The following is a 27,968-nucleotide window of genomic DNA, read 5'->3' on the forward strand; positions in this document are numbered from 1 at the left end:
CATTCTCACCTGGCAGGTCCAAAGGTAAAGGCGACAAAGAGGAGAAAGACCATCACACACACTGCTTTACGGTTACCCGAACCCAACTTCAATTCCGTATTCTGAAAATCAGAAAGACAGGGTGCACATCACTAAAAATGTAACAAATCTGTGCAAATCTCTATCTGTTTCACTTGGAGAGGTATCTAGTAAACTGATAGAGAGCAAGAGCTCTACAGTCAGAAGGACTGCCAGAAATTTAGTTTGTTGCTGCATGCCCAGACCAGTTAGCTTCTCCTCACCACCCCCTCCCCCCACCCTTCAATCTCACATCTGGTATCATTCCTGTGCCAAATATGGAGGTGATCAGCTGCAAACAATGCTGCGCTGTAACCAGCCACTAGGCAAGAGAGAATCATTCAGGAAACTCGGGCATTTCCTCCCATTTGTCATTAGATGGCAAAGAGACTGGGGACAATGAGGAGCAGCTTTAACTTAGTCTGCCAGATCTTGTGGACTTCCCACCCAGTTACAGTCACTTCCCCAAAATCTCACTGCTGCTTCACCAAATGGTGGCACACTGCAGCTTTGCAAAACCTGAATTTGCACTAAAAAGCCAGAGTGGAAACACATCTTTTGTCAGCGAAAGATAAAATACCAAGCATTACAGATAAGGAGACAACTGTGTGTTGTTCATTGGCTATTTCTGATTGTATATTAACTTCTGATTCAGAGGTATGCTTAATTATCTTCCCATCCTATTAGCACTGTGGGTGTATCCACGCCAGGTGGGGTGCAGCAGTTCAACCACCACCTTCCCAGGGGCAATTAAGGATGGGCAACAAATGCTGGCCTAGCCAGCGACGTACACATCCCAGGAAAGAATAGAAAAAATATTTCAAAGACCATAAATATGCTTTAATGTACAACACAGCACTCTATTGATAATTACTCTCCTTTCCCTCTTTTTTATATGACTTTCTCTGTTAGCTTTGGGAGAAGGGAGTGGCTCTTATAAAGACTTCCTTCAGGTCAACTGTCAACCTTTACTTTTTTTTTAAAAAAAGAGAATAGGGCACAAACTGTTCAATCTGGTTTGCTAAGGGATTAAAAGCACAAACATCACCCCCCCCCTGCCTGTCTGTCTGTGCAGGTCGCACTGTATAGGTTCAGGCCTCAGGAGGCATTGATTGACATGCTGTCAATCTCCCCTGCTTGCTTTTTGGTCTCCTCTACATTACTCATTGCCAAGCAGCATCTGCATCTGACACTAGAGGGTAGGACTCTCTTGTCCGCCAGCATTTTGCACCCTGAATGCATCCAACAGAGTGTCCGGTGATTACCGAGTAGTGAGCTTCCAAGGCAGAATTTCAACATCCCCAATGCTATCCGCAATCATACAGCAATTCCCAATGGACTGTACAGCTGCAACACAGGCTTCCCAATGGTTTGAGTATTGTTATATTCATTCATGGGATGTCGCTCTCACTGGCAAGGCCAGCATTTATTGCCCATCCCAAATTGCCACCTTCTTGAACGACCACAGTTTGTACAGCGGTTTCAATGCATCTGAATGACTTAATTGCACTCTGAAGTGCCTAGCAAGGGTCAATGACATTGCTGTGGGCTGGAGTCACATGTAGGCCAGACCAGGCAAGGACCTCAGTTTCCTTCCCAATGTGACATTAGTGAATCATGTGGGTTTTTATGACAATCCAGTAGTTTCATGATTATTGAGACTAGATTTTTTATTTCAGATTTATTTGATTAAATTTTAAGCTCCTCAGCTGCCTTGGTGGGATTTATTCTCACGTGACTGGATTAGTTCAGTCCAGGATTACTCGTTCACTTACATAGTCAATGTGGAACCATACCCAAGTTGTAATGGTTATGTACTTTCCCTCCTTCTCATGCCTATATTTTTACTGCCTCCAATTTTCCCCAGCCTTAAATGGCAACTTTGGAACTTCCCATCAAACTAATGTGGAAGAACCAGAGGTGAGATGAGGAGGGATTTGTTCTTACACAGCGGGCTATTGTGATCTGAAATTCACTGCTTCAAAAGGGTGGTGGACCCAGATTCAATAGTAACTTCTAAGAGGGCAATTAGATAAATAGTTGAAAAGGGAGAAAAATCTTGCAGGGCCGACAGAAAGACGCATGGGGTGTTGAGGCTAATTGGATAGCTTATTCACGGCGAGCGAGTGGCCTCCTTCTGTGTTGTATCATTCAATGAGCGTGTCTCATTACAGACGTTTGAACAAATTGAGCAATCCGATCAAAGGTTCTGTTGCAGAAGCGTAGACAATATAAATTGCACGGGAAGAAGTGACACCCAGTTTGGGTGATAAAAGCCTACAGGGAGGTAAGGAAGACTGGAGCGGTTCAGGGCTGCACACCGAGATTCTGAGGAGGAGTTGTTAAGAGTCTGAGGCAGATTCACGGCAGTTAAATCTGGAGCAACATCACCCTCTCCTGGTTGATTAAAGTAGTACAACTGGTCTATGACGACTGCACCAGCAAATGACAGGCAATGAATGCACAGCCAGAAAACACATGCATATTCCAATCTTGGACTTTAGGGCCAGAACAGCCGTGTATTGTACATTAGCTGAATAGTTTCCACAAAATTACATTTCCAAATTATACTGCTGTCAACACGAGGTGCCACAATTTGAACAACTCCGGGAGTGTACACTCCAATAATTTTATGCATTGATGAAACGTACATAAAGGCTCTGGGAGAAGGTACAGTAGAGATTTACTAGAATGGATCCGGAGATGAGGGATTACAGTAAATGGATAGATTGAAGAACCCGTAGGTGTTCTCAAGAGTAGAAAAGATTATGGAGAGATTTGTTGGAGATGTTCAAAATCATGAAAGGTTCAAGTAAATAAAGAGAAACTGTTTCCAATGGCACAAGGATCGATAACCAGAGGGTACAGTTTTAAGGTGACTGGAAAAAGAATTGGCAGTGACGGGAGAAAAAAATTTTGTTTTTACACAAGGAGTTAGGGTTTTGAATGCACTGATGGTGAATATGAATTCAATAGCAGCCTTCAAAGGGAAACTGGATAAATACCTGAATCAGAAAAAAAATGACATGGGTTTGGGGAGAGAGCAGGGGAGTGGGACTAACTGGATTACTCATCGAAAGAGCAGACACAGATTCAAAGGGTCGAATGGCCTCCTCCTGTAGTACACCGTTCCAAAATAAAGGAGGAGGGGGGCAGCAGATAGATGGGAACGCCACCACCTGGAAATTCCACTCCAAGTCACTCACCATCCTGACTTGGAAATATATCACCGTTCCTTCACTGTCGCTGGGTCAAAATCCTGGAACTCCCTTCCTAACAGCACTGTGGATGTACCTACACCACACAGACTGCAGCGGTTCAAGAAGGCAGCTCACCGCCACCTTCTCAAGGGCAATTAGGGATGGTCAATAAATGCTGGCCCAGCCAGCGAAGCCCACATCCCATGAAAGAATAAAAAAAATTCTTTATTACTCACCCAGGGATAGATGGTGGTGTTACCTCATACCCAAAACGCTTTCTGAACTACACAAACCCAATCTGACTTCTTAAAAGCAAAGCATGGGTCTAGCACAACACCAGCATAGCCAAGCCTGAAGCTTGGTTAGTTTTAAATGTGAAATGCCCAATCAGGTCAGAGATCTTGAAGGGACAATGCTTAAAAATGAAAACAAGCCAGCTTCAAAGGGAACAAAAATTGAACCATCTTTAATATAAGACCTACCATATCCCAAAAGATCTACAGAAGCATTTTTCAAATGAGTCATTAATGTGTTGCAAAGGCTGCAGCTACGTTATACAAAGCAATATTGCAGAAGCAGTGAATGAGCAGTTCATGGGCTTTTCTTGCTGGCATTGGTTGAGGAAAGTAGTGACCCAGAACAACAGAGAAGGATGGTTTCTCCTCAAATTTATAGAATATTTATTAATTATAGGTGTTGGAGATAATGTGGGAAAGTGGCACTGAGGTTGATGACCAGCCATGATCTAATTGAATGGTGGAGAAAGCTCGATGGGCCGAATGGCCTACTGCTGTTGAAATGTTGCCATGGGAGATTTCCCATTCACATGATATGGACAGGCACCTACGCATGTGCACGTGACATATACACACCTGTGCGCACAAAAGCAATGCGGCTGTCAGGAGTCTCACCTCAGACATGATGCTGTCTAGTTTCTTTTTCAGCAGCGAGTTCTCCCGCTTCAGCTTCTCATTCTCATTGAGTGCCTCACGCAGTTTGCTCTCCAGGCCCTGGAGGTATTCCTTCTTCTTCTTGCGGGATTGGCAAGCCGACTCGCGGTTCTTAATCATTCGCTGCTGGCGTTTTAGCAGTTTGATCTAAAAGGTGGAGTTTTACAAAGAATTACATAGAAGTCTATGCTGACATTTATGCTCCACATTAGCCTCTTCCCACCTCCTTGATCTAACCCATCAACATTCCTTTCTCCCTCATGTGTTTATCTAATTTACCTTTTCCAAGTATCCATGCTATTCAGCTCAATTACTCCTGTTCGAGGCCCAAAGCTTGAATTCCACCCCAGACTTTTCAACCTCTCTCTCTCCTCATTTCAAGTTTAAATCCTACCTCCAGCCATCTGTTCTAATGTCCCTACCCTTGGATCAATTTTTGTTTAATCCATTCATGGAATGTGGACATGGCTGGCAAGGCCAGCATCTGTTGCCCTTGAGATAGTGAAGGTGGAGCTCTCGTCCATCCTGTGTAGGTACACCCAGAGTGCAGCCTGTGAGGGAGGGAGCTGCAGCAGTTTGAAAGTGAAGGAATGGCAATATAGTTCAAAGCCAGGATGGTGTGACTTGGAGGGGAACATCCAGGTGGTGGTGTTCCCGTGTGTCTGCTACCCTTGTCCTTCTAGGCGGTGGAGGTCATGAGTTTGAAAGGTGCCATCTAAGTAGCCTTGGTGAGCTGGCTTGTGGATGGTACACACTGTTGCCATTGTGCGTCATTGGTAAGGTGGGTTTGGAAGTGTACACTGGACAAACATTTATCTGCAATGTATATATATTTTATAAAATGGTTCTGCTGCTCTAATAAAACTTGCGAATCTATTACTTGACAGAAAGGCCTGGTAAGCTTGGGCTTCACGTCACCTCTTGCTCCACAAGCTGACATGCTTAAAAAAAAGGCCACAATTTGTTAATAGCCTCTTGCATTTATATAGTGCCCATCACCAACTCAGGACATCCCAAACTGCTTTCCAGATAACAAACCACCGACGCTTCAACAAGAAACTTTGTCTCTTTCTTTCAGGTGCAAGGGAATGCAAGCTCCAACAACTCATCGACAACAACACCCATCCAGGACCCTCCACCCCGCCTGTCCCTCCGTCCCCACCCCATCTTCCAATCGCAGCCCCAGCCGTGTATTCACCATACCCCCTGACCTTCCCCTCTCCGATGCTGAACGTTCAGTGCTCAGCAAAGGACTTCGTTTCATACCCTTGCGCCCTCATCTCAATGAATTTCGGGCTCGGCACAATGCTGAACTCTTCTTCCGCTGCCTTCGTCTCCATGCTCACTTCTTTGGGCAGGAGTCCTCTCCCCGTTCAACGGATCCTTTTACCCGCCTCCAATATTCTCCCTCCGCCTGGACCCCTCCCTCTGGATTCTTACCTTCTCTTGATCTTTTCATTGAGAACTGTTGGCGTGACATTAGTCGTCTCAATTTTTCTGCTCCTCTCACCCACTTTAACCTGTCTCTCTCTGAACTTGCTGCACTCCGTTCTCTCAGGTCCAACCCTGACATTGTCATCAAACCTGCTGACAAGGGTGGTGCTGTTGTTATCTGGCGCACTGACCTCTACCTCGCGGAGGCTGAGCATCAGCTTGCAGACACTTCCTCCTACCTCTCCCTGGACCATGACCCCACCACTGAACATCAAGCTATTGTTTCCAGGACTGTCACTGACCTCATCTCCTCTGGAGATCTTCCTTCCACAGCTTCCAACCTGATAGTCTCCCAACCTTGGACGGCCCGCTTCTGCCTCCTACCCAAAATCCACAAACAGAACTGTCCCGGCAGACCGATCGTGTCAGCCTGTTCCTGCCCCACGGAACTCATTTCTCTCTATCTTGACTCCATTCTCTCTCCCCTTGTCCAGTCCCTTCCCACCTACATCCGTGATTCCTTTGACACCTTACATCATATCAACAATTTCCAGTTCCCTGGCCCCAACCGCCTCCTCTTCACTATGGATGTCCAATCCCACTACATCTCCATCCCCCACCAGGATGGTCTGAGGGCTCTCTGCTTCTTCCTCGAACAGAGGTCCGAACAATCCCCATCCACCACTACACTCCTCCGTCTGGCTGAACTTGTTCTCACACTGAACCATTTCTCCTTAAACTCCTCTCACTTCCTCCAAATAAAAGGTGTGGCTATGGGTACCCGCATGGGCCCCAGTTATGCCTGTCTCTTTATGGGGTATATGGAACATTTCTTGTTCCAAGTCCTACTCCGGCCCCCTCCCACAACTCTTTCTCCGGTACTTCGATGATTACTTCGGTGCGGCTTCATGCTCTCGTTTGGACCTGGAAAAATTTATTAATTTTGCTTCCAATTTCCACCCCTCCATCATTTTCACATGGTCCATCTCTGACACTTCCCTTCCCTTCCTTGAACTGTCTGTCTCAATTTCTGGTGATAGACTGTCCACCAATATCCATTACAAGCCTACCGATTCCCACAGCTACCTCGACTACAGCTCCTCACACCCCGCTTCCTGTAAGGACTCCATCCCATTCTCTCAGTTCCTTCACCTCCGTCGCATCTGTTCTGATGATGTCACTTTCAAAAACAGTTCCTCTGACATGTTTTCCTTCTTCCTTAACCGAGGATTTCCACCCACAGTGGTTGACAGGGCCCTCGACCGTGTCCGGCCCATCTCCCGCCCATCTGCCCTCACACCTTCCTCTCCCTCTCAGAAACATGATAGGGTACCCCTTGTCCTCATTTATCACCCCACCAGCCTCCGCATTCAAAGGATCATCTTCCGCCATTTCCGCCAACTCCAGCATGATGCCACCACCAAACACATCTTCCCTTCACCCCCCCTGGCGGCATTCCGTAGGGATCGTTCCCTCCGGGACGCCCTGGTCCACTCCTCCATCACCCCCTACACTTCAACCCCCTCCCACGGCACCTTCCCATGCAACCGCAGAAGGTGCAACACCTGCCCCTTTACTTCCACTCTCCTCACCGTCCAAGGGCCCAAACACTCCTTTCAAGTGAAGCAGCATTTCACTTGCACTTCCCTCAATTTAGTCTACTCCATTCGTTGCTCCCAATGCGGTTTCCTCTACATTATCGAAGCCAAACGCAGACTGGGTGACCGCTCTGCAAAACACCTTCGGTCTGTCCGCAAGCATGACCCAGACCTCCCTGCCGCTTGCCATTTCAACACTCCACCCTGCTCTCATGCCCACATGTCTGTCCTTGGCCTGCTGCACTGTTCCAGAGGAACAGCACCTCATCTTCCGACTAGGCACTTTACAGCCCTCTGGACTGAATATTGAGTTCAACAATTTTAGATCATGAACTCTCTCCTCCATCCCCACCCCCTTTTTTTCTAATAATTTATATAGATTTTTCTTTTCCCACCTTTTTCCATTATTTTTAAATGTATTTCCATCCATTGTTATCTCTACCTTTTAGCCTATTTCGATCCCTTCCCTTCACCCCACCCCCACTAGGGCTATCTGTACCTTGCTCGTCCTGCTTTCTACCCTTAATTAGCACATTCCTTAGATAATTTCACCACCTTCAACACCTCTTTGTCCTTCTGTCTACGACATCTTTTGGCTATCTTCACCTATCACTGGCCCTCTATCCAGCTCTACCTGTCCCACCCCCACCCCCCAACCCTTAAACCAGCTTATGTTTCACCTTTTTTCTATTTTTACTTAGTTCTGTCGTAGAGTCATACGGACTCGAAACATTAACTGTGTTCCTCTCCGCAGATGCTGTCAGACCTGAGTTTTTCCAGGTATTTTTATTTTTGTTTTTCAGTTTCAATATTGTAATGAGGCAGATAACTTGCACATGGCCAGCTCCCCCACACAGCAATGAATTAAATGGCCAGGTCACTATTTTTTTTTAAAAAGTGATGTTGCCTGTGGGATAAATACTTGCCCAGGGCACTGAGCAGAACACACCAGCTTTCGGATAATACTATGGAATCTTTTGCCACCCGATATCGGCACCGGAAATTCCCGAAAAGCGTTCCTACGCTGTGTACCAAATTTAAAGCTGCACGTGATTTGTTGTGCTCAAAACGCCCACTTTCCAGAAACGGCTATACTCACGTCGATTTCTGAAGAGTTAGCTCCGGTCTGTGTCGGCGCTGGAACAATTGGTTTAGTGGTGGACTTGCTGACAGTGATCCCATTACAGATGCCATTGGCTGGCTTGCAGTTGACGGACACTCCATTCACTGCTGGTACTTTGATCAGTCCCTGGACAGGAATTCTCACCAGGTCTGACTGGGCTAGAACCACTGACTGCCTCGACACTGGGGGGGAAAGACAACGTTTAATACAAGCATCCGCCCAAAAACACTTACCCGTTACGGTCGCTTTCAGTCCATTATACATCCGGACTTTGTCCCTTAAAGTGCCCAATTAATTTTAAATCATTACATAGAATGGTAAGCAGTGAAGTGGGATATTCAGTCGGTACTTGTTCTTTGAATGAGCTAGCAAATTGATCCCTCTCTGCTGCTGATTCCCATGGCCCTGCAAACCTTTCTCCTTCACATTCTTATCCAATTCCTTTGTAAAAGTTACCACATTGATCACTCTTTCAGGCAGTGTGTTGCAGAGCGCAAAAAATTAAATTCTCATTGCCTCTGTTTTTTTCTTGGCCAGTCACCTTCAATCTATCACCCCTTAGCTACTCACACGTCATGCACAGAGGTTCGGAAGTGAGTTACAACCACCTTGCAGCACACAGTAGCACCAAGATTTTATTTATTCTTTCACAGGACGTGGGCATCACTGGCCAGGCCAGCATTTTTATTGCCCATCCCTAATTGCCCTTGTGGTGGTGAGCCGCCTTCTTGAACCGCTGCAGTCCCTGTGATGTAGGTACACCCACAGTGCTGTTAGGGAGAGTTTTCAGGGATTTTGTCCCTGCAGCAGTGAAGGAATGGCGCTTATAGTTCCAAGTCAGGACAGTGAGTGACTTGGAGGGGAACTTGCAGGTGTTGGTGTTCCCATTCACATGCTGCCCTTGTCCTTTTAGGTGCTAGAGGTCGCGAGTTTGGAAGGTGCTGTTGAAGGAGCCTTGGTTGTTTGGTTGCGAAGGGGCCTTGGTGATTACGCCCACCTACTGCTGGGCTACAAACTGGATGTAGCTGCTCTGCTAAAGATTCCCTATTTTGTTACAGCTGAGGGTGTTAAGCATCTGTCACCACAGACAGCAATACATTGCATTAACCAGCTGTCCTGCATTACAACAGGAAGCAGGGGTGTTATACAAAGTGGCCATATTGCCAAAGGGTGAGTGAGTGTGTTGCCCCCAGTACACTTGGTTTACTATAAACCACAGGGTCCTTTTACCGACCTTATTAGAATGCAAGAACAGGAAGAGGCCATTCAGCCCCTCAAACCTATTCTGCCATTCAAGAAGATCATGGCTGATCCACAACATGACTCCATATGTCTTTGCCCCATATTCCGTAACACATTTGGCTAACAAATCTAGCAATTTAAGACTTGAGATTGATTGAGCATCAATTGCCATTTGTGGAAGAGAGTTCCAAACTCCCACCATCCTTTGTAAGAAACTTTTCCTAATTTCCCTCTGAATGGTCTGGCTCTAATTTATAGTCTATGCTCCTTATTGCTGGACTCCCCAGCCAGCAGAGAGGCTTCCCATATCTAACCCACCTGATCCCCTTAATGTCTTGAAAGCTTCAATCAAGTGATCCCTTAACTGTCTGAATTCCTGGTTTGTGCAATCTCTCCTCACAATAAGCCTTGGACTCCAAGGATCAGTCTGGTAAATCTACACTTCACTCCCTCCAAGGCCAATATGTCCTTCTGAAGGTGTGGAACCCAGAACAGAACACAATAATGCAGGTGTGGTCGAACAAGGGCTTTGTATAGGTGTCGCATATTTCTACTCTGTGTTCTAGTCATCTGGATATGAAGGTCAGTGTTCTATTAGCCTTTTATCACAGATTAAATGTTCACAGGCACATGTGGTGTGGAAAGCATTGTATTTGGATTATAGAGGAACTGCCTGAAAGACCACTTCACTGGAAAGCATTACAAAGACATAAGTGCACTCATTAGAAAGGACCTTTTATAGCTATAAAGGAGCAATTAATTACGGAGTATTTACCAGCTCAGCTCGACTACACTGAAATCAAATACAGTTAAAAAGCCCTGTATTTGATGTTGAAGCTCTGATGAGAGTATGAATTTTAATTTAACTGAGATTCAGTGCATGTGTTTGGGTTCCTGTTTGATTTAGAGCATTAGTAAGTACATAGCTGGATCAGCCCTGCACTGTACTGCATTTCTTTCTGTCGCTATATAACTGAGTATTTACCAGTTTCCATAGGGGCCTGGTGAGCAAATTCATATTCCAGTTTACACATTGTTCACTTGTGTCATCAAGTGGCGAAAAGTAAACAGTGCATAACAGCAGCAACAGCTGACATTAAAACAACTTATATCATGTTTTAACGTAGTGCAACATTGTAAGGGGCTTTGCAGGAGTGTCAAACACTGAGCCACACATGGAGATATTACGACAAATGACCAAAGGCTTGGTCAAAGAGAGTCTTAAATGGAGGAGAGACTGGAGAGGTTTAGGCAAGATACTTCAGAGTTTAGGGCTGAGGCAGCTGAAGGCACGGCCACCAATGGCAGAGTTATTGATAGGAGGAGAGCAGATAGCTCAGAGGGTTTTGGGGCTGGAGTAGGTTCCATAAGTAGGAAAGATCGAGGCCGGAGAGGGATTTGAAAACAAGCGTGAGAATTTTAAAATCGAGGCCTAGCTGGACAGGGAGCCAAGGTTGGTCAGTGAGGAAGGAGTGATGGGTGAATGGGGTTTTGTCGCCATTGCTTCTTTTGCCAATCACCCTAAATTGGTGTCCTCTGGTTCTCAACCCTTCTGCCAACATGAACGGTTTTTCCCAATCTACTCTGTCCAGATCCCTCATGATTTTGAACACATCTATCAAATCTCCTCTTAATTCTCTCTTCTCCCAGGAGAACAGGCCCAGTTTCTCCAATCTATCTACATAACTGAAGTGCCTCATCCCTGGAACCATTTTTGAGAATCTGTTCTGCATCCTCTCTAATATCGTCACGTCCTTCCTAAAGCGAGGTTCCTAGAACTTGCCATAACACTCCAGTTGAGGCAGAACCAGTGTTTTATACAGGTTTAACACAACTTGTTTGCTTTTCTACTTTATGTCCTGGTTACAAAGCCCAGGGTCCTGCATGCTTTATTAACCGATAAATAAGGAGAAACTGTTTCCAATGGCAGGAGGGTCAATAACCAGATGGGATGGATTTAAGGAAATTGGCAAAACAGCTGGAGGGGAGAGGAGGGGATTTTTTTCTTTTATTAGCGAGTTGTGATGAACTGGAATGCACTGGCTGAAAAGGGCGGTGGAAGCAGATTCAATCATAGCTTTCAAGTGGAAAGAAAAGGTCTATAAAAGAAAGCTCTTCAAATAAGAAAGTGGCAGCAGACATGAACCTGGAATGGTTTGCTTCAACGGCAGGCTCTGCGGCTGAGACACGGGCAGGCTGGTCTGCACCGACTGAAGAATGATGGTCTTTGCTGGACTGGTGGCCGGGGCAGTGGGTCGCGTCGTCACGGCAACAGGCTTGGGCTGGATGCTCGGCTTGCTGCACAGGATGCTGCTGGCCTTCATATTTGTGGTAGCTTGAACTGGAGTGTGGGAGAAATAAAAGTGAAATTACGGAAAACACTCATCCAACCTTCTGCTGCTGCCTGATCTCAGCATCATGAATCAGGCAGTGAAGATCAATACAATATTCTCCAGCTACAGCACAACTATAAAACACGACGTCACTTTTGGAAATATTCAAAACACCCCACTGGTTTATATTTTAGCACTATGAAAACATGAATGGTTATTGCACGATTCATAAATCTCAACCGCAAAATCCAGAACAAAGCAAACTTTCAAAGTAGAATGTAAGGAATGGGCAATGCAATGGGTGACAGACACTGGCCTGTCACCTCTGGGACCTGGGCTCGAATCGAGTGAGGGAAAGATTCTTCTGTCTGACAGTCATATGTGAAGTCTGTTTGGTCTGTCTCAATCACAGTTTGGCTGACAGCATAAATATGGCTCCTAATTCAACACCAATTGGAACATCATCCCACAGCTTTTGGAGCTGTTCTGAAGCAGGGTTGAGATACTCTGTTGAGGGACAACAGAAGAAGCCTTATGCTGTTTCAGTGCTGTGTTATCTGCTCTTAGAGTATTTATAGACTCAGACGTCTACAGCACAGAGGGAGGCCATTCGGCCCATTGTGTCCGTGCCGGTCAACAAAGATCTGACTACACTAATCCCATTTTCCAGCGCTTGGCCCATAACCCTGGAGTCTATGGCAATGCAAGTGAATCTTAAATACTTAAATGTTACAAATTTCTGACTCAATCACCCTTTCAGGCAGTGAATTCTAGACTCCCAACACCCTCTGGGTGAAAATATTTCTCCTCAACTCCCCTCTTAGCCTTCTACCTCTTACCTTAAATCTATGCCCACTGGTTACTGACCTCTTTACTAATGGAAAAAGTGCCTTCCTATCCACCCTATCTATGCCCCTCAATCTTATACACCTCTATCATGGCCCCTCTCAACCTTTGTTGCTCTAAGGAAAACAACCTGAGCCTATCCAATCTTTCCTCATAGCTCAGACCCTCCAGCCCAGGCAGCATCCTGGTAAATCTCCTCTACACCCTCTCCAGTACAATCATGTCCTTCCTATGATGTGGTGACCAGAACTGCACGCAGTACTCCAGTTGTGGCCTAACCAGCATTTTATACAGTTCCAACATAACCTCCCTGCTCTTATATTCTGTGCCTTGGCTAATAAAGGCAAGAATCCCATATGCCTTCTTAACTACCTTATCTACCTGCCCTGCTACCTTCAGGGATCTATGGATATGCACACCAAGGTCCCTCTGATCTTCAGTACTTTCCAGGGTCCTACTATTCATAGAGTAATCCCTTGCCTTATTAGCCCTCCCCAAGTGCATTACCTCACACTTTTCTGGGTTGAATTCCATTTGCCACTGTTCTGCCCACCTGGCCAGTCCATTGATAGCCTCCTGCAGTTTATGGCTATCCCCCTCACTATTTACCACCCTACCAATTTTTGTATCATCCGCGAACTTCTTGATCATACCCCCTATATTTAAGTCCAAATCATTTGTGTACGCCACAGACAGCAAGGGCCCCAGCATCAAGTCCTGCAGAACCCCACTGGAAACAGATTTCCAGTCACATAAATATCCCTCTACCATCACCCTCTGCTTCCTGCCTCTCAGCCAATTTTGGATCCAACCTGCCACTTTGCCTTGGATCCCTTGGGCTCTTACTTTCTTGACCAGTCTGCCAGGAGGGACCTTACCAAAAGCCTTGCTAAAGTCCACGTAGACCACATCAAATGCATTACCCTCATCAACACTCCTGGTTACCTCCTCAAAATATTCCATCAAATTTGTCAAACACGCCTTCCCTTAACAACTCCATGCTGACTATCCTTGATTATCTGTGCCTCTCCAAGTGGAGATATATTCTGTCCCTCAGAATTCTTTCTAACAACATCCCTACCACCGAGGTTAGATTGACTGGCCTGTAATTTCCTGGTCTATCCCTTCCTCCATTTTTTAATAATGGGACAACGTTAGCAGTCCTCCAGTCCTCTGGCACCTCACCTGTGGCCAGAGAGGATTTGAAAATTACTGCCAGGGCCCCTGATATCTCTTCCCTTGCCTCGCTCAACAGCCTGGGATACATCTCACCTGGGCCTATGGATTTATCCACTTTGAGGGCCACTAAACCTGCTAGTACCTCCTCTCTATGTTAATTTCCTCCAATATTTCACAGTCTTCCACTCTGTCTATATCTGCGTCGTCCTTTTCCATTGTGAAGACCAACGCAAAGTACTCATTGAGGACTGTACCCACGTCTTCCAGGTCCACACACAGTGGTCCCTAATTGGCCCCACTCGAGTTATTCTCTTGCTCTTTATATATTAAAAAAAACCCTTTGGGTTTTCCTTTATTCTACTCACTAATGCTTTCTTATGCACTCTCTTAGCTTTCCTAATTTCCTTTTTAAGTTCCCCCTTTTTATACTCCTTTAAGGACTCTGCCGTATTGAGCCCTCAGTATCTGACATAAGCTTCTCTTTTTTTCTTAATCCTAATGTTTAAGTCCCTTGACATCCAGGATTCCCTGGATTTGGTGGCCCCCATTTTGTCTTTACAGGAACATATTTGCCCCGTCCTCTCGCTATTTCCTCCTTGAATGCCTCCCACTCCTCTGACACAGTTTTATCTGCAAGTAGCTGCTCCCAGGCCACTTGGGGCCAAAATGCATCTCCACTTAGTAAAATTAGCCTTTCCCCAGTTTAGAACTTTTATTCCCGGCCCAACCTTAACCTTTTCCATAACTATCCTAAATCTGAGTTGAGGTCAAGATCTCCAAAATGCTCCCCTACTCATACGCCTTCCACTTGCCCAGGCTTATTTCTGAATATTAGGTCCAGAACTGCCCCTCCCTTGTTGGGCTATGTACTGACGATAAAAGTTCTCCTGGATGCAACTTAAGAATTTTGCTCCATCCCTACCTTACATACTAAAACTATTCCAGTTAATATTTGGTAGTTAAACTCCCCCACTATTACTGCCTTATTATTCTTACACTTCTCTGAAATTTGATTACATATTTGACCCTCTATCTCTCCCTGACTGTTTGGGGGCCTACAGTATACACCCAACAGCGTGTTTGCCCCTTGTGTTTTTTACTTCTACCCATGCTGCTTCAATTGATGATCCTTCCAAGATATCATTCCTCCTCACTGCTATAAATAATTCCTTGATCAATGTTGCAACACCCCCTCCTCTTCCACCCCCCTCTCTATCTTGTCTGAATACCCTATTAACCAGAAATGTTGAACTGCTAATTCTGCCCTTCTTTTAGCCAAGTCTCGGTCATAGCTATGATATCATACTCCCACGTGCCTGTGCCCTCAGCTCGTCTGTCTTAGTCCTCAGGCTCCTTGCATTAAAATATATTCCATTTAGCCTTGCTAAACTCACTTCCTTCTTATCTAGCCTGTGTTTCTTCTGCCTTCCAGACTCACTAGCGTTTTAACTTCTAATTCCATCTTTGATTCTCTCCCCTCTGAACTACTTTTCAGGATCCCATCCCCCTGCCAATTTAGTTTAAACCTGCCCCAACAGCATTGGCAAACCTCCCCGCGAGGATGTTGGTCCCGTTCCTGTTCAGATGTAACCAGTCCAACTTGTACAGGTCCCAACTCTCCCAGAAACGGCCAATGCCCCAGGAATCTAAAGCCCTCCTTCTTGCACCATCTTTCCAGCCTTGCATTCATCTGCTCTATCCTTCTGTTCCTATACTCACTACTGCGTGGCACCGGGAGTAATCTGGAAGTTACTACCTTTGAAGTCCTGCTTTTCAATTTCAGACCTAACTCCCTAAAGTCCACTTGTAGGGCCTCATTTCTTTTTCTTCTTATGTCATCGGTCCTAACATGGACCATGGCCTCTGGCTGTTCATCCTCCCCCTTCAGAATGTCCTGCAGCCGTTCCGTAATATCCTTGACCCTGGCACCCAGGAGGCAACATACCATCCTGGAGTCGTGTCTACGGCCACAGAAGCGCCTGTCTACTCTCCTCACTAACTAATCGCCTACGACTATTGCCCTTCTACACTTCTTCCTCCCCACCGAGCAGCTGGACCACCCACAGTGCAATGGCCTTTGTTCTGGTTGGCCTCTACAGAGGAACTGTCACTGTTTTGCAAGGCCAAAAAACGGTTTGCGAGCAAGATGCACTCAGGGGATTCCCTCACTACCTGGTCCCCTTCTGTCTGGCAGTCACCCATTCCCTCCCTGCTTGCATTTCCTTAAGCTGCGGGATGACCACGTCCTGAAACATGCTATCCACGAACCTCTCAGCCTTGTGCATGCACTGTGGTGCCCAGCTGCCGCTCAAGCTCCCAAACCAGGGGCTCGAGTTGCTCCAGTTGGAGGCACCTCCTGCACACATGGTCATCCAGGCCACCAGGAGCGTCTAGGATTTCCCACATAGCGCAGGATGTGCAAATCACAGGACTGAGCTCCCCAGATATATCTTAACTAAATAGAATATGAACCCTTGCTTTTATTTTACCCTTACTTCTACTTGTGTAGATTAGATGCTAGATCCTCTAGATAGACTAGATCCTCTAGGTGCTGCTGACTGCCTGTCCCAGGGTCCTCCTCTCGCACTCTCCTCTAGGTGCTGCTGACTGCCTGTCCTAGGGTCCTCTTCTCGCACTCTCCTCTAGGTGCTGCTAACTGCCTGTCCCATGGTCCTCCTCTTACACTCTCCTCTTTACAGCTCAGAAACTGGCCATTTGGCTTAACTGGTCCATGCCAGTGCATATTATCGAAACAAGCCTTGTCCCCACCTTTCTTCATCAACATATCGTTCTATGCTTTTCTCCTTCATCTGACTATCTAGTTTCCTCTTAAATGCATCAATGCTATTCACCTCAACTACTCTCTGTGGTAGCAAGTTCCACGTTCTCAACCGCCCTCTGGGGAAGAGGTTTCTGCTGAATTACCTATTGGATTTATTAGTGACTATCTTATAATTATGGTCCCTGGTTCTGGTCACCACACAAGTGGAAACATCTTTGTGTCTATGCTTCCAAATCCTTTCATAATTTTAAGAGATTTCAGATCATTCCGCGCCCCCTCACTCTTCTTTTCTAGAGGGGAAATTGCTTTCCTGATAGGTGTAGCCTCTCAGTTCCGATGTCAATCGAGTAAATAATTTTTGCACCCATGTCAGTACCTTTGCATGCATTTCTAGAATATGGAGACAAGAACTGTTCACAGGACTCCAAGTGTGATCTAACTGTGGCTCCAGACAAGTGATAACAAATTCCATTCCTTAGTGCTAACATTGATTCTGCCAATATAAATTTAAGTGGTTTAACACTTATACCTCCTCTAGGGTGACCATTTAGAGTCTGGCAGGCAAATCACAGTGGCAGCCTCACCAAGCTCTGTGTAGCACATGGGGCGCGCCTAACCTGGAGATTGCAACTGTTGGGACTGGTATTCAAAGCATTTTCTTTTGAAGAATTGGGCCGAGCTTCACTATCAAAGCTTTACTATAGAAACAAAACGGTCAAATCCGCTCTTTAAAAGAATGTCATTTACTTGCTGGTCCTTGTTTCACTGGCGAGGTCCCATTTTCCTTTTTGACCACATTGAGCTGGACATCATTCAGTGGTGGGTTGAGAACATCCCCAAATGCGCATGGTGGTGTCGGAGGATCCTCGGTTTTCACAACTGGTAGAGTTGACTCCGTGTTTAGGGTCTGATGAGGCTTCATGTTGGAAGAGAAAAGGTAAGCAGGAGTGACTTCATGTGACTTGTAAAATTTTACAAAAAGGGTTTGCTTCCTATTATTTTCCCAACCTTCCACCCGCAACCCCCCCACCCCCATATGGATGATATAAAGTTGGGCACCTTGACCCTCTGGCCTCTCCCAAAGGCATGGCTCATAGACGTGAGATTTTCAAGCCAGTGTATAGAGATGCTGCTATCTCCAGTCACAATATAGGCAATTAAGTAATTTCCCCCATTAATCACACCTGGAAATCACACTACTGTAAGTGATTTTACTCAATTAATTTGTATCATGTATCCATTCTCCACGGTCTGTATTTTGCTGGAGAGACAATCAATTTGCATTATGGATTGTCCTTCAATCACTGAATTTTACCAGCAAAATCAACTAACTTTTATCGAGAGACTTTACTGTAGTTTTGGTCACAAGCTTGGTTTGCTGCAGGTCATTGAGACTCGTTTTTAACTAGACTCTATTTGCTGTAGTGTACTGTTTATATAGACTGTTTGCTATGAGTCCTGCTATAAATCCTGTCTCCAGTTCACTGACTGACACAGTGGTATCAACAGACTCTCTGGATTTTCAATCCTAATCTAGATGCCCAATGTGTGTCTAAAAAGCTGCACCTGTCATTTGGCCAGAGGACTGCCAAGCAGCATGAACAGGTCTTTCTCCCTCTCTCTCTCTCTCTCCTCAGCCTAAATGTTCAGAATGTTTGCACCATTTCCGTTTACTCTCTCTAGCTGGAGAATGAGAGAAAGGCAAGGAATGGCTCAAAGGCAGGGTTACCTCAGTGTTATAGCAGCAGTGAAAGCCCTTCACAGGCTAAGTGGTTAAGACAGAAGGCTTCCTCTACCACTATGAATGCTGGGTAAAGGCGCCTCTATGCTCGATTTCCAAGAGGTGGACCAGCAATTAGCAGCAGTCTGTGCATGAGCCTCAAGCGATCTCAAGTGAGCCTCCTGATGATCAAGGGAGAACTTCCGGAATTATTTGGCCCATCACACCTGTGCCAGCTCTTTGGATAACTCTTTGGAAGAGTTATCCAATTCATTCCACTCTTCTCTTTCCCCATAGCCCTGCAATTTTTTTCTTCAAGCATATATCCAATTCCCCTTATTCGGAAAGGAAGGCTCAAGTCACAGACGTTCTCCAATTGACTACACATCTGGGATGGTTTTCCTTTGATCTGAAGAAGAACGGCTGTTTATCGACAGAGGTGCCAAGGGAAGCTCAAGCTGAGCTTTTGCAGGGTGCTGCTCACACAAAGAGGCTCCAGAAACAAAGGAAAATGGCTGGAGAGTAGTTTCAACCAATACTTATTCAATATAGTTTTCCATGATCTCAACTGCATGAGATATAACCATCAGTTTAAGATGGTGGTCAACTAGTCATGTTACAAACCAAGAACATAATTTGCTTACCAGTGGTAAAAGGGGAATGTCACAAGAGGAGGCAAGTGAGGAATCTGAACAGCGAGAAGATGCCGGTGAAAGCGGTTCCAATTTCACTTGCAGGTCTGTGGCAGAAGGTGCAGCTCAGCTTTAGTAAACATTAATAATGGCTTGAGTAATAAAAGCAATAACCCGGTTACAGCAAGATAAATCCACGCGATTTCTGCTGACAAGTCCCCCATTTCAATGTCAGTTCAGATGATGTTGAAAGACAAGAGGTACAGGATCAGTAGCATTCCTGTAAGGTGTGGGCAGGCAGGTTAAGATGTGGTTAAGCTGCCTACTCCACTCTCTGCAAACACACAACTCCATGTGTGACTGCGCATACAGGCTCCAATTAGCCAGTCCGACTGCCCCCAGACTTTCCGCCAGCTCTAAATGCAAGCTGTTGAAAGCACTATACAATTGCAAATTCGTGTTTCTCAAGTCATCTTTTCATCAACATCAACTGGCATTTATACATGGACTGCATATCCCGCATTACATCATTAGATGTTGAGGCATAGGGCGTGAATGATTAATTGGAAACAGCACTGCACCATGAATTATATGGGAACCAGTTACACCTCAAAGCAAAGAATATTTTGGAAAATTAGAAACACAAGTTGCAACTATTTTCGCCACCAGAGCAGGCAAAGCCTTGGGAAGTACAGCACTATTAAACTGCAAACTAAATAAAGTTACAAGATATCCAACAGCAGCACACCCAGAAACTTGTTCATTTCTGTTTTTATAATTATGGAAGGGCCAGTAGACAGACTGGAGAAAGTGGCCAGGCACACACATTTTAAAAAGGTGCCAGTTTTAGTTCTGTGATATTTTCATAAAGTGAATATTTCTAATAGAAAGGAGGACAGGGGAGCTTGTATAAGAACATAAGAAATAGGAGGTGTAGACCATTTGGCCCCTCAAGCCTGCTCTGCCATTCAGTAAGATCATGGCTGATCTGACGGCAGCCTCAGCCCCACTCTCCTGCCTGCCCCCTTTAATCCTTAACTCCCTTGTGCACCAGCCATGGCTCAGTTGGTAGCAGACACAACTCTGAATTACAAAGGTCGGGTTCAAAGCCCACTCCAGAGCTTGAGCACAAAAATCATGGTTAACTCCAATGCAGTACTGAGGGAGCCCTGCACTCTTGGAGTTGATGTCTTTCAGACGTTAAACCATGGCTTCAGCTGCTTGCTTGGGTGGATGTAAAAGATCCCATGGTGCTGTTTGGGAAATACCAGGGGAGTTATCCTTTGTCCTTCCCAATATTTATCCCTTAATCAATATCACAAAAAACAGATGGTCAGGCCATTATCAAATTGCTGTTTGTGATGGTTTGCTGAGTGCAAATTAGCTGCCACGTTTCCTACATTACATCGGTGACTCAAAAGTGCTTTGAGATATCCGTTGGTTGTGAAACGTGCTATATAAATGTAAGTCTTTTACTTTTCTTACTCAACCTTGAATACATTATGTATTTTATATAAGAATATCCAACATCCACAGAACTTTTCGTAGCACTTCACAGTTCAGGGACACCAAATTCTTTCTGCAAAGCTCTCTTATGTGAGTGGACGGGACAGCTGATTTGCATGGTGTCATGACCAGCAAATGGTCGTCCAGGTAATCTGTTTCAGGTGGTGCTGATGGAAAGAAGAACATTGTCTAAGATACCAGGAGCTGCATCGCTTGCTCTTCAGTGCTGTGACCCAAAGGTCAGCCATCACACCTCAGCAGTCTCTCGGAGTGCCAGCCCAGAAACCTGGAGTGGATCTTGAACCCACAACCTTCTGATAGAGGCGAGGGTGATCAGCCAAACAGAGCTGTCCAATTAGTCCTGCTATCCCACTAAAAATTTTCCCTTTTTAAGTATATAATCCAATTCAAGTACAAGAGCAGGGATGTCTTGCTGCAATTATACAGGGCCTTGGTGAGACCACACCCGAAATAGTGTGCGCAGTTTTGGTCTCCTTATCTGAGGAAGGATGTTCTTGCTATTCAGGGAGTGCAGCGAAGGTTTACCAGACTGATTCCTGGGATGGCGGGACTGACATATGAGGAGAGATTGAGTTGGTTAGGATTATATTCACTGGAATTCAGAAGAATGAGGGGGGATCTCATAGAAACCTATAAAATTCTAACAGGACTAGACAGGGTAGATGCAGGAAAGATGTTCCCGATAGTGGGGGAGTCCAGAACCAGGGGTAACAGTCTGAGGATATAGGGTAGACAATTTAGGACTGAGATGAGGAGAAATTTCTTCACCTAGAGAGTGGTGAGCCTGTGGAATTTGCTACCACAGAAAATAGTTGAGGCCAAAACATGGTATGTTTTCAAGAAGGAGTTAGATATAGCTCTTGGGGCGAAAGGGATCCAAGGATATGGGGAGAAAGCGGGAGCAGGCTATTGATGATCAGCCATGATCATGATGAATGGCAGAGCAGGCTCGAAGGGCTAAATGGCCTACTCCTGCTCCTAGTTTCTAAGGTTCACATTTTATACAGGAAAGTGGCGATTCCAATCCCTGAGTCGCAAGTTTAACTACAAGTCATTACCTGAATAGAGGCCTCCATTGATCTGATTCCAAGGTAAGTCTGATGTTCCAATGTCCATATTCAAATTCAAATCCAAATCCAACTCTGTGCCAAACTGAAAAATAGACGTTAAAAAGGACGGTCAACTCCACAACAATCAAGAAATTGCATTCCATTATAGAAGATGAATTTATAGATTGACCTTCATGTCCTCTGAACCCTCCAATAGGTGCTTTAGAGGCAATGGATTACATTTGGTATGGAAAAACGGTAGCCATTTTTGCACAGCAAGATCCCACAAGATCTTATATATCCGCCCGACTTGGTTTAATGTCACGACCAAAGTTAGCACAAATGAGGGAGGCCATTTGGCCCATCAACCTCATTGAAACCTACAATTCTCCCATCACAGAATCTGACTTTCTGTGGAAGAACCAGAATTAACCAGTCACTGCATGAAGAACCGCTTCCTGACATTTTTCCTGTACTTTCCCAGTTTGAATTATGCCTGCTGAACCAGCTTAGCTGAAAAATACCATTCACCATTAAATTCAGCAATCCCACTTAATAACTTATTTATAAGGAAGGAGGCTGAGGAGCGGGGTGGGGTTCCTGTTAGAGATTGTAAATTGTAAGGGTTTGATAAGGTGGGGATAGAGATATTTCATATGGCTGGGGAAGCAGGGTTCGATGTAGAGGTTAACAATTCAGTCAATAGTTTCAGCTGACAGTGTGAATGGTTGCGAGGCCACCAGCAATGAATCGCTCAGGGCAAGAGTTCAGCAATGGTCTGACTTGGACGGTCACAAATTGAGTTGTTCCTCATGTTCCACTTATGGAGCAAGAGGCCATGTCCTCCCATGCCTGTCCTCAAGCGGTTGAGGGTTGCTCAGATTTTCCGTGGAAGGTTGAAAGCTGGGACTTCACCACTCGGGTCAGTTACTAGGTCACGGTCGGTGTTGTTTGCAGTCAGTCAGGAGGCGTGCCATCGACAGGTGGGGCTGTCATCAGTTTGCACAGTATGGAGTGTGTTCCAGTAGGGGTTATAGGATTCCAGACGAGTGCACGGGTTTTATTGCCTATGGCAGAGCTTCAATAGCACTGCGGGGGCGGGGGTGGTTTGCAGACAGCAACCTTCACATGGTCTTCCTGTGAAAGTCAGCTTTCCCACATGAAACCTGCGTACTAATGCTGTCAAGAAGGTGACCAAACCTCGGTCATCGGGTCCAAGCAGTAAAAACCCACTGAACACAGGGAAGATATTTTCTCTTATGGTGGAGACTAAAACGAGGGCCACATTCTTTCTCCATTTCCAGTTTCTCTGCAGCATCCTTAAGTTTAGACATTGCCCTCGGATATGCCTCCAAAAGGTCCCATGAGTGTTTGTACCCAGCACTGTCGACATGGAAAGCAAACACACTGCTACAGGGCTACAGAACAGAAAAGATGCAGCATTCCTGCACTCTAATGTTAATACCTCAGTGACATTATCAAAGCAGCGAAAGAGATCAGTGGAATCATCCAACTCCTCCATCGTTTCACAGTCATACAGGCAGGCATCTGCAAAAGAAAGTAAAGATTTTTTACTATTAACTCAATTGAATCTGCACCCCGTGCACAACACACCTTATAGTTGAGTCCAAATTCTCCTTGCAAACTGCTCCAATCTTATGTTCCAGTTTGCCTTTTCTCCACCTCAGACATCCCTTTGCTGCACAAAGCAGCAGAAATATGACCACTTGGCCCAGCATGTCTGTACCAGCTAACTGAAAGATCTATCCAATAATTCCCACGGCAAGTATTTCCCATTCAAATATTGATCCAATGCCTTTTGAAATTTGCTACCAAATCTGTTCACTCCTTTCAGGCAATGCAGTCCAGGTCATAGCTCACTGTGTAAACTTAATTCTCATTTTCTTTCTCTGGCTCTTTTGCCAATTATCTTAAAGCTCTGCCATTTGGTCACTGCCCCTCCTGCCAATGGAAACAGTTTCTCCTTATTTAGTTGCATCAAAACATATCATGAAAAACGCATTCAGATACTACCCACTGGAATTTTCTACCAAAAGCCCTCTTACCAAGATAACCCTCCCCTACCTTAAAGTCTCCTCTGAACCAAAATCTTCAATTGTCCCCCAATTCATCTTCCAACTTCCCTATCCTGGGAGGCAATGATCCACTTCCAATGTTACATACAAGTTAAAGCAGATCAGCAGGCACATTTTTCGCCTCGAGATTCGAAGTATACAATGTTCCGAAGATACCAAGCACTGAAATGAGTCTATGCTTACGGGCTGCACATGCTGAACTCACTCACGATGCCGATCTAGTTCCCTAAGCTGTCACCTATCAAGCCATGGTTACAAAGCTTGCTCACGTGGAGAGAGAGAAGTGGAGAGTTTTTCTGAGGTTCTGTCAAATACTGGGCATTTGGTAAACAAAATGTGTCACCAACTTTATGGCCAGGCTGTGCTAGAGGCCAAAACTCCTTCCAAACACAAAGTGTGCGATGAGATTGTGGGTCGATTATGAAGTTCTGATGCTCTGTGTGGGTCACATTTACCCACTCCACGAAAAGGACCTTGCCATACAGCTGCAGGATCATTTAATTATTGCTGTAGAGGGAATGGCCGCAGGGTAGACTAGAATACACATACTGGACCTAGCTTCGACTGTTCAGTAACTTACTCCAGTCAGTGTGGGGCAGTAGTGATTTATGTGCTATCATACACCTTTAGGCTCCTACAGTGGATATGGTTCGCTGGTTTTCTAGCGATTACATTTGCTCCAGCCCAAGTATTTGTACAGGATAAGTATGGAATAGGAACAGGAGGGAGCCATTCAGCCCCTTGAGCCTGTCCCATATTCAATGAGATCATGGCTGATCTATGACCTAACCCCATATAACTGCCTTTGTCTCATATACCTTAATACGTTTGGCTAACAAAATTCTATCAGCCTCAGATTTAAAGTTAACAGTTGACCCAGCACCAATTGCAATTTGTGGAAGAGAATTCCAAACTTCTACCAGCTGTGTGTGTGTAGAAATGTTTCCTAATTTCACTCCTGAAAGGTCTGGCCCTAATTTTCAGAGCATTTCCAAACTAGGAAGTGCTGCTATAGTGTGGTGGACGAGGGTGGGGAGGGGGGTTGGTGGGGAGGAGGAGATGCGGGTGGCAGGGAAGGAGGAGAAAGAGATAAAACATTTTAAGTCCATAATGACCCAGCAAACTTTGAAAGGTATAATTGGTCTGCTGCAATTCCTTTTAAGAACAGAATGATGGTGTCAGAGTGAGCATGAACTGCAGCTAAAATGCAGGAGTGTGTTAGAGATAGGTGGACATGGAGGAGGACCTACTATTAGGGTGTCCTTGAACTGGGATTGAGAGAGAAGGCTGTCAGGGCTGCTTTTGCAGAGAAAATGGGAGACAGTTGATAGTAACAGCTGAAGAATGAGGAATACAGCTGAATGGCTGGATGGAACAAGGAGGAGTGATGACCTGTGTAAAGAGTAGGAAGTGTGGCGTGTACTAGTCACCAACCACCTCCTCTCTAGGGAGAGGGGGAGAAAGAGGGAGTGTGCAAAAGGCATCGACAGATATTCCCAAGCTCAAGTCACACACACCATCACAACTTGGAATTATATTGCCATTCCTCCATCATCGTTGGGTCAAAATTCTGGAACTCCCTTCCAAACAGCACTGTGGGTACATCTACACATGGACTGCAGTGGTTTAAGGCAGCTCATCACCACATTCACGAAGTCAATTGGGGATGGGCAATAAATTGCCACATGCTAAGAATGGATAGAAATGTGCCACATTCTCATAGCCTTGTTGCCATTTATTGTTGGTAACAATTTTAACAAGCCACGATGGAACAGCAGATTGAGAATCAATAAAAACTCAGCAACATCTTTAATTCGCTTTCTTGTTCCAGCATAAAAGGAACAAGTGGGTCTTTGATTGGTTTCCCAGGCTTTGCATACAAGCGCCTTAGGATGAGACAGGCAGCAGAACATTTACAATACAAAGCGATGACCCACTGTTCATTTATCGTTTGCAGGCAAGTAATTCATTCCAATCACTCCTTGGCAAAAAACCTACCACATTTGTTATCATTAGGAATGGATGCATTTGCAGAGAGAGTGCAGGCACTCAAAAATATGAAGGAAGAATGGTTGAGTAGGTCCTGCCAGCTAACAGAACAAATAAAACAAACAAGCAGCCAGAATAGCCTCTACATCTCCCACATATTCTATTCTGCCTGCTTAGTGCCACCTAAAGAGAAAGTTTGGTCAAACACTTAATGTTGGTGCTCTTGACTCTGTGGAGCACAGCTAATTTCTATAACCAGGAACTACACACCTCAATAGTTCAGAAAGCATCAATTCACATGTCAGCATTCCTCTGCCAAGTACTTATCATCTTCAGAGATCACACTACCAAAATAACCTGATATTCATTTGCCCTGTTGATTAGACTACGCTTGTATTATTTTGGATATGAATATGACGACTGACGATCTAAACTGAGGTACTTGAAATAATTAAAGGACTAGAAACTATTTCCTATAGCGGGAGGGGGTTCCAGGACAAGAGGATATAACCTTAAAATTAGGCCATTCAGGGGCGATGGTGGAATGTATCTCTTCGCACAAAAGGTAGTAAAAATTTGCACATCTCCCTCAAAAAGCAGTCAAGGCTGTGGGGTGGGGGGCTGGGGGTCAATTTAACATTTCAAAACGGAATTAGAGTTTTTGTTACGCACCAAGGGTTAGGGAACCAAGCTGGGTAGAAGTACAAATCAGCTGTGATCTAACTAAGTGGTGTCACAGCTCAAGGGGGTGAACAGCCTACTCCTGTCCCTGAGTTCCTAATGCTCCCTCTGCCTTTAAACAACAAAGCTACTCTCAGTCAGGGACCAATTCAAGTAACGACAGTGAAGGAGGACATGGGCCAGCAGCCGGTTCAAAACCTGCACTAAATGGCACCTTAATCAGCACTCAGTAGAGTCCCTCCATCCCCTGGAACAAGACCTGGCATAGGTAGATTTAGCAAGAAACAGGGTTCACCTGCACTGCATGGGTATACTTTCACAGAAAAGAAAGACACACTCCACAATTGGATAACTAACTTTCAAAGAGGGGGCAGGTGTTGCAGAGAGGGGAGTTAATAGGCTAAACAGCCAAGAGTCACCACGCCCGATTGCCTATGTACTCTCTAATTTAGTTTTGCAGTGCATGGCTGATTCATGCACAGGCATGGACTCTTATAACCATTCCTACACTTCTTGCATGCACGATAATTTAGAGGAGCTGACTTGTGTGCAGCCCACACAGGAACTGTTGGGTTGCTGTGAGGTCACTTAACTTAGAGCCAGTCATCGTAACCCCATCTCACTTCTTCACAATGTCACTCATTTTGAGTACAGTAATGCAGTGGTTCTGTAACTGCACCAGTAATCTAGAGACCTGAATCAAATATCCAGGAAATGCTGGTTCAAATTCCCCAAGTGCCCACTTTGCAAAGGCAGTTTGAGAATTGCCTGCCCACCATTTACAAGGCACAAATCAGAGGTGTCATGAACTTTGCCTGAATTGCATAGATATAAGCATGACATCAGTACAAGGGATCAGGTACACTTCTGTCACTCACATCTTATTTGCATGCATTCGGAGGGTTAGAGGTGGGGTCCAAGATGTTCAAACACAGGCTCAATCCATGGCACCATCCATACAAAGTGTATGGATGGTCAACACTTTGCATTAAGTCACCTGATTCCGAATAAATGAATAAAACATTTGTTCATAGTTATATTCATTTGCTTAACAAAACTGGGTTATACTAAAATATAATCCTTTCTGGATGGTGTTCTCCAGCTGGTTGTGATGCCCGGGTGTTACACAGCTCTTATGTAGCAGATGGCAACACCAAACTCGAACTGTAGATGTAATCATGTTGGGAGGCAGAAGGCCCACTTCTCTGTTTAAACTGGATTTAGTTGGTGTTGCCACTACTTGAGAAAATGTCAGCAACAACTTGCATTTATGTTGTGCACTTAACGTAGTAACACATCCAAATGTGATTCACAGAGATGATCAACCACAAATTTGACACTGAGCTACATAAGGAGATTGGGATGGGTCACTAAAAGCTTGGTCACAGAGGTAGGTATTAAGAAGTGTCTTAGGAGGAGGAGAGAGAGGTAGAGAGGATTCCAGAGCAAAGGGTCTACCTCACCATTTGTTCTTTAAGTGATTCCCTTAAATTTTAACCAAAATTTGGAGAAACAACAGGAGGAAACACG

General features: G+C 45.2%; 1 protein-coding gene across 2 annotated transcripts in view; it reads right to left on the minus strand.

Annotated features, from left to right (window-relative positions):
• The window catches only part of atf6b (activating transcription factor 6 beta), a 106,869-nt gene that overhangs the window by 38,941 nt on the left and 39,960 nt on the right, over positions 1-27,968 (minus strand). For both annotated transcript variants that reach the window (XM_078566514.1, XM_078566515.1), the window contains exons 2-9: positions 23,138-23,220; positions 21,682-21,775; positions 19,109-19,203; positions 17,492-17,660; positions 11,751-11,945; positions 8,339-8,544; positions 4,169-4,354; positions 10-101 (exon numbers count right to left, since the gene is read on the minus strand). In XM_078566514.1, coding sequence (XP_078422640.1) covers positions 10-101; positions 4,169-4,354; positions 8,339-8,544; positions 11,751-11,945; positions 17,492-17,660; positions 19,109-19,203; positions 21,682-21,775; positions 23,138-23,220 — 1,120 coding nt within the window. The remainder of the gene's footprint in view (positions 1-9; positions 102-4,168; positions 4,355-8,338; positions 8,545-11,750; positions 11,946-17,491; positions 17,661-19,108; positions 19,204-21,681; positions 21,776-23,137; positions 23,221-27,968) is intronic.

The sequence above is a fragment of the Cetorhinus maximus genome, chromosome 21 (genome assembly GCF_964194155.1).
Source record: "Cetorhinus maximus chromosome 21, sCetMax3.hap1.1, whole genome shotgun sequence".
Classification (NCBI taxonomy): Eukaryota; Metazoa; Chordata; class Chondrichthyes; order Lamniformes; family Cetorhinidae; genus Cetorhinus; species Cetorhinus maximus.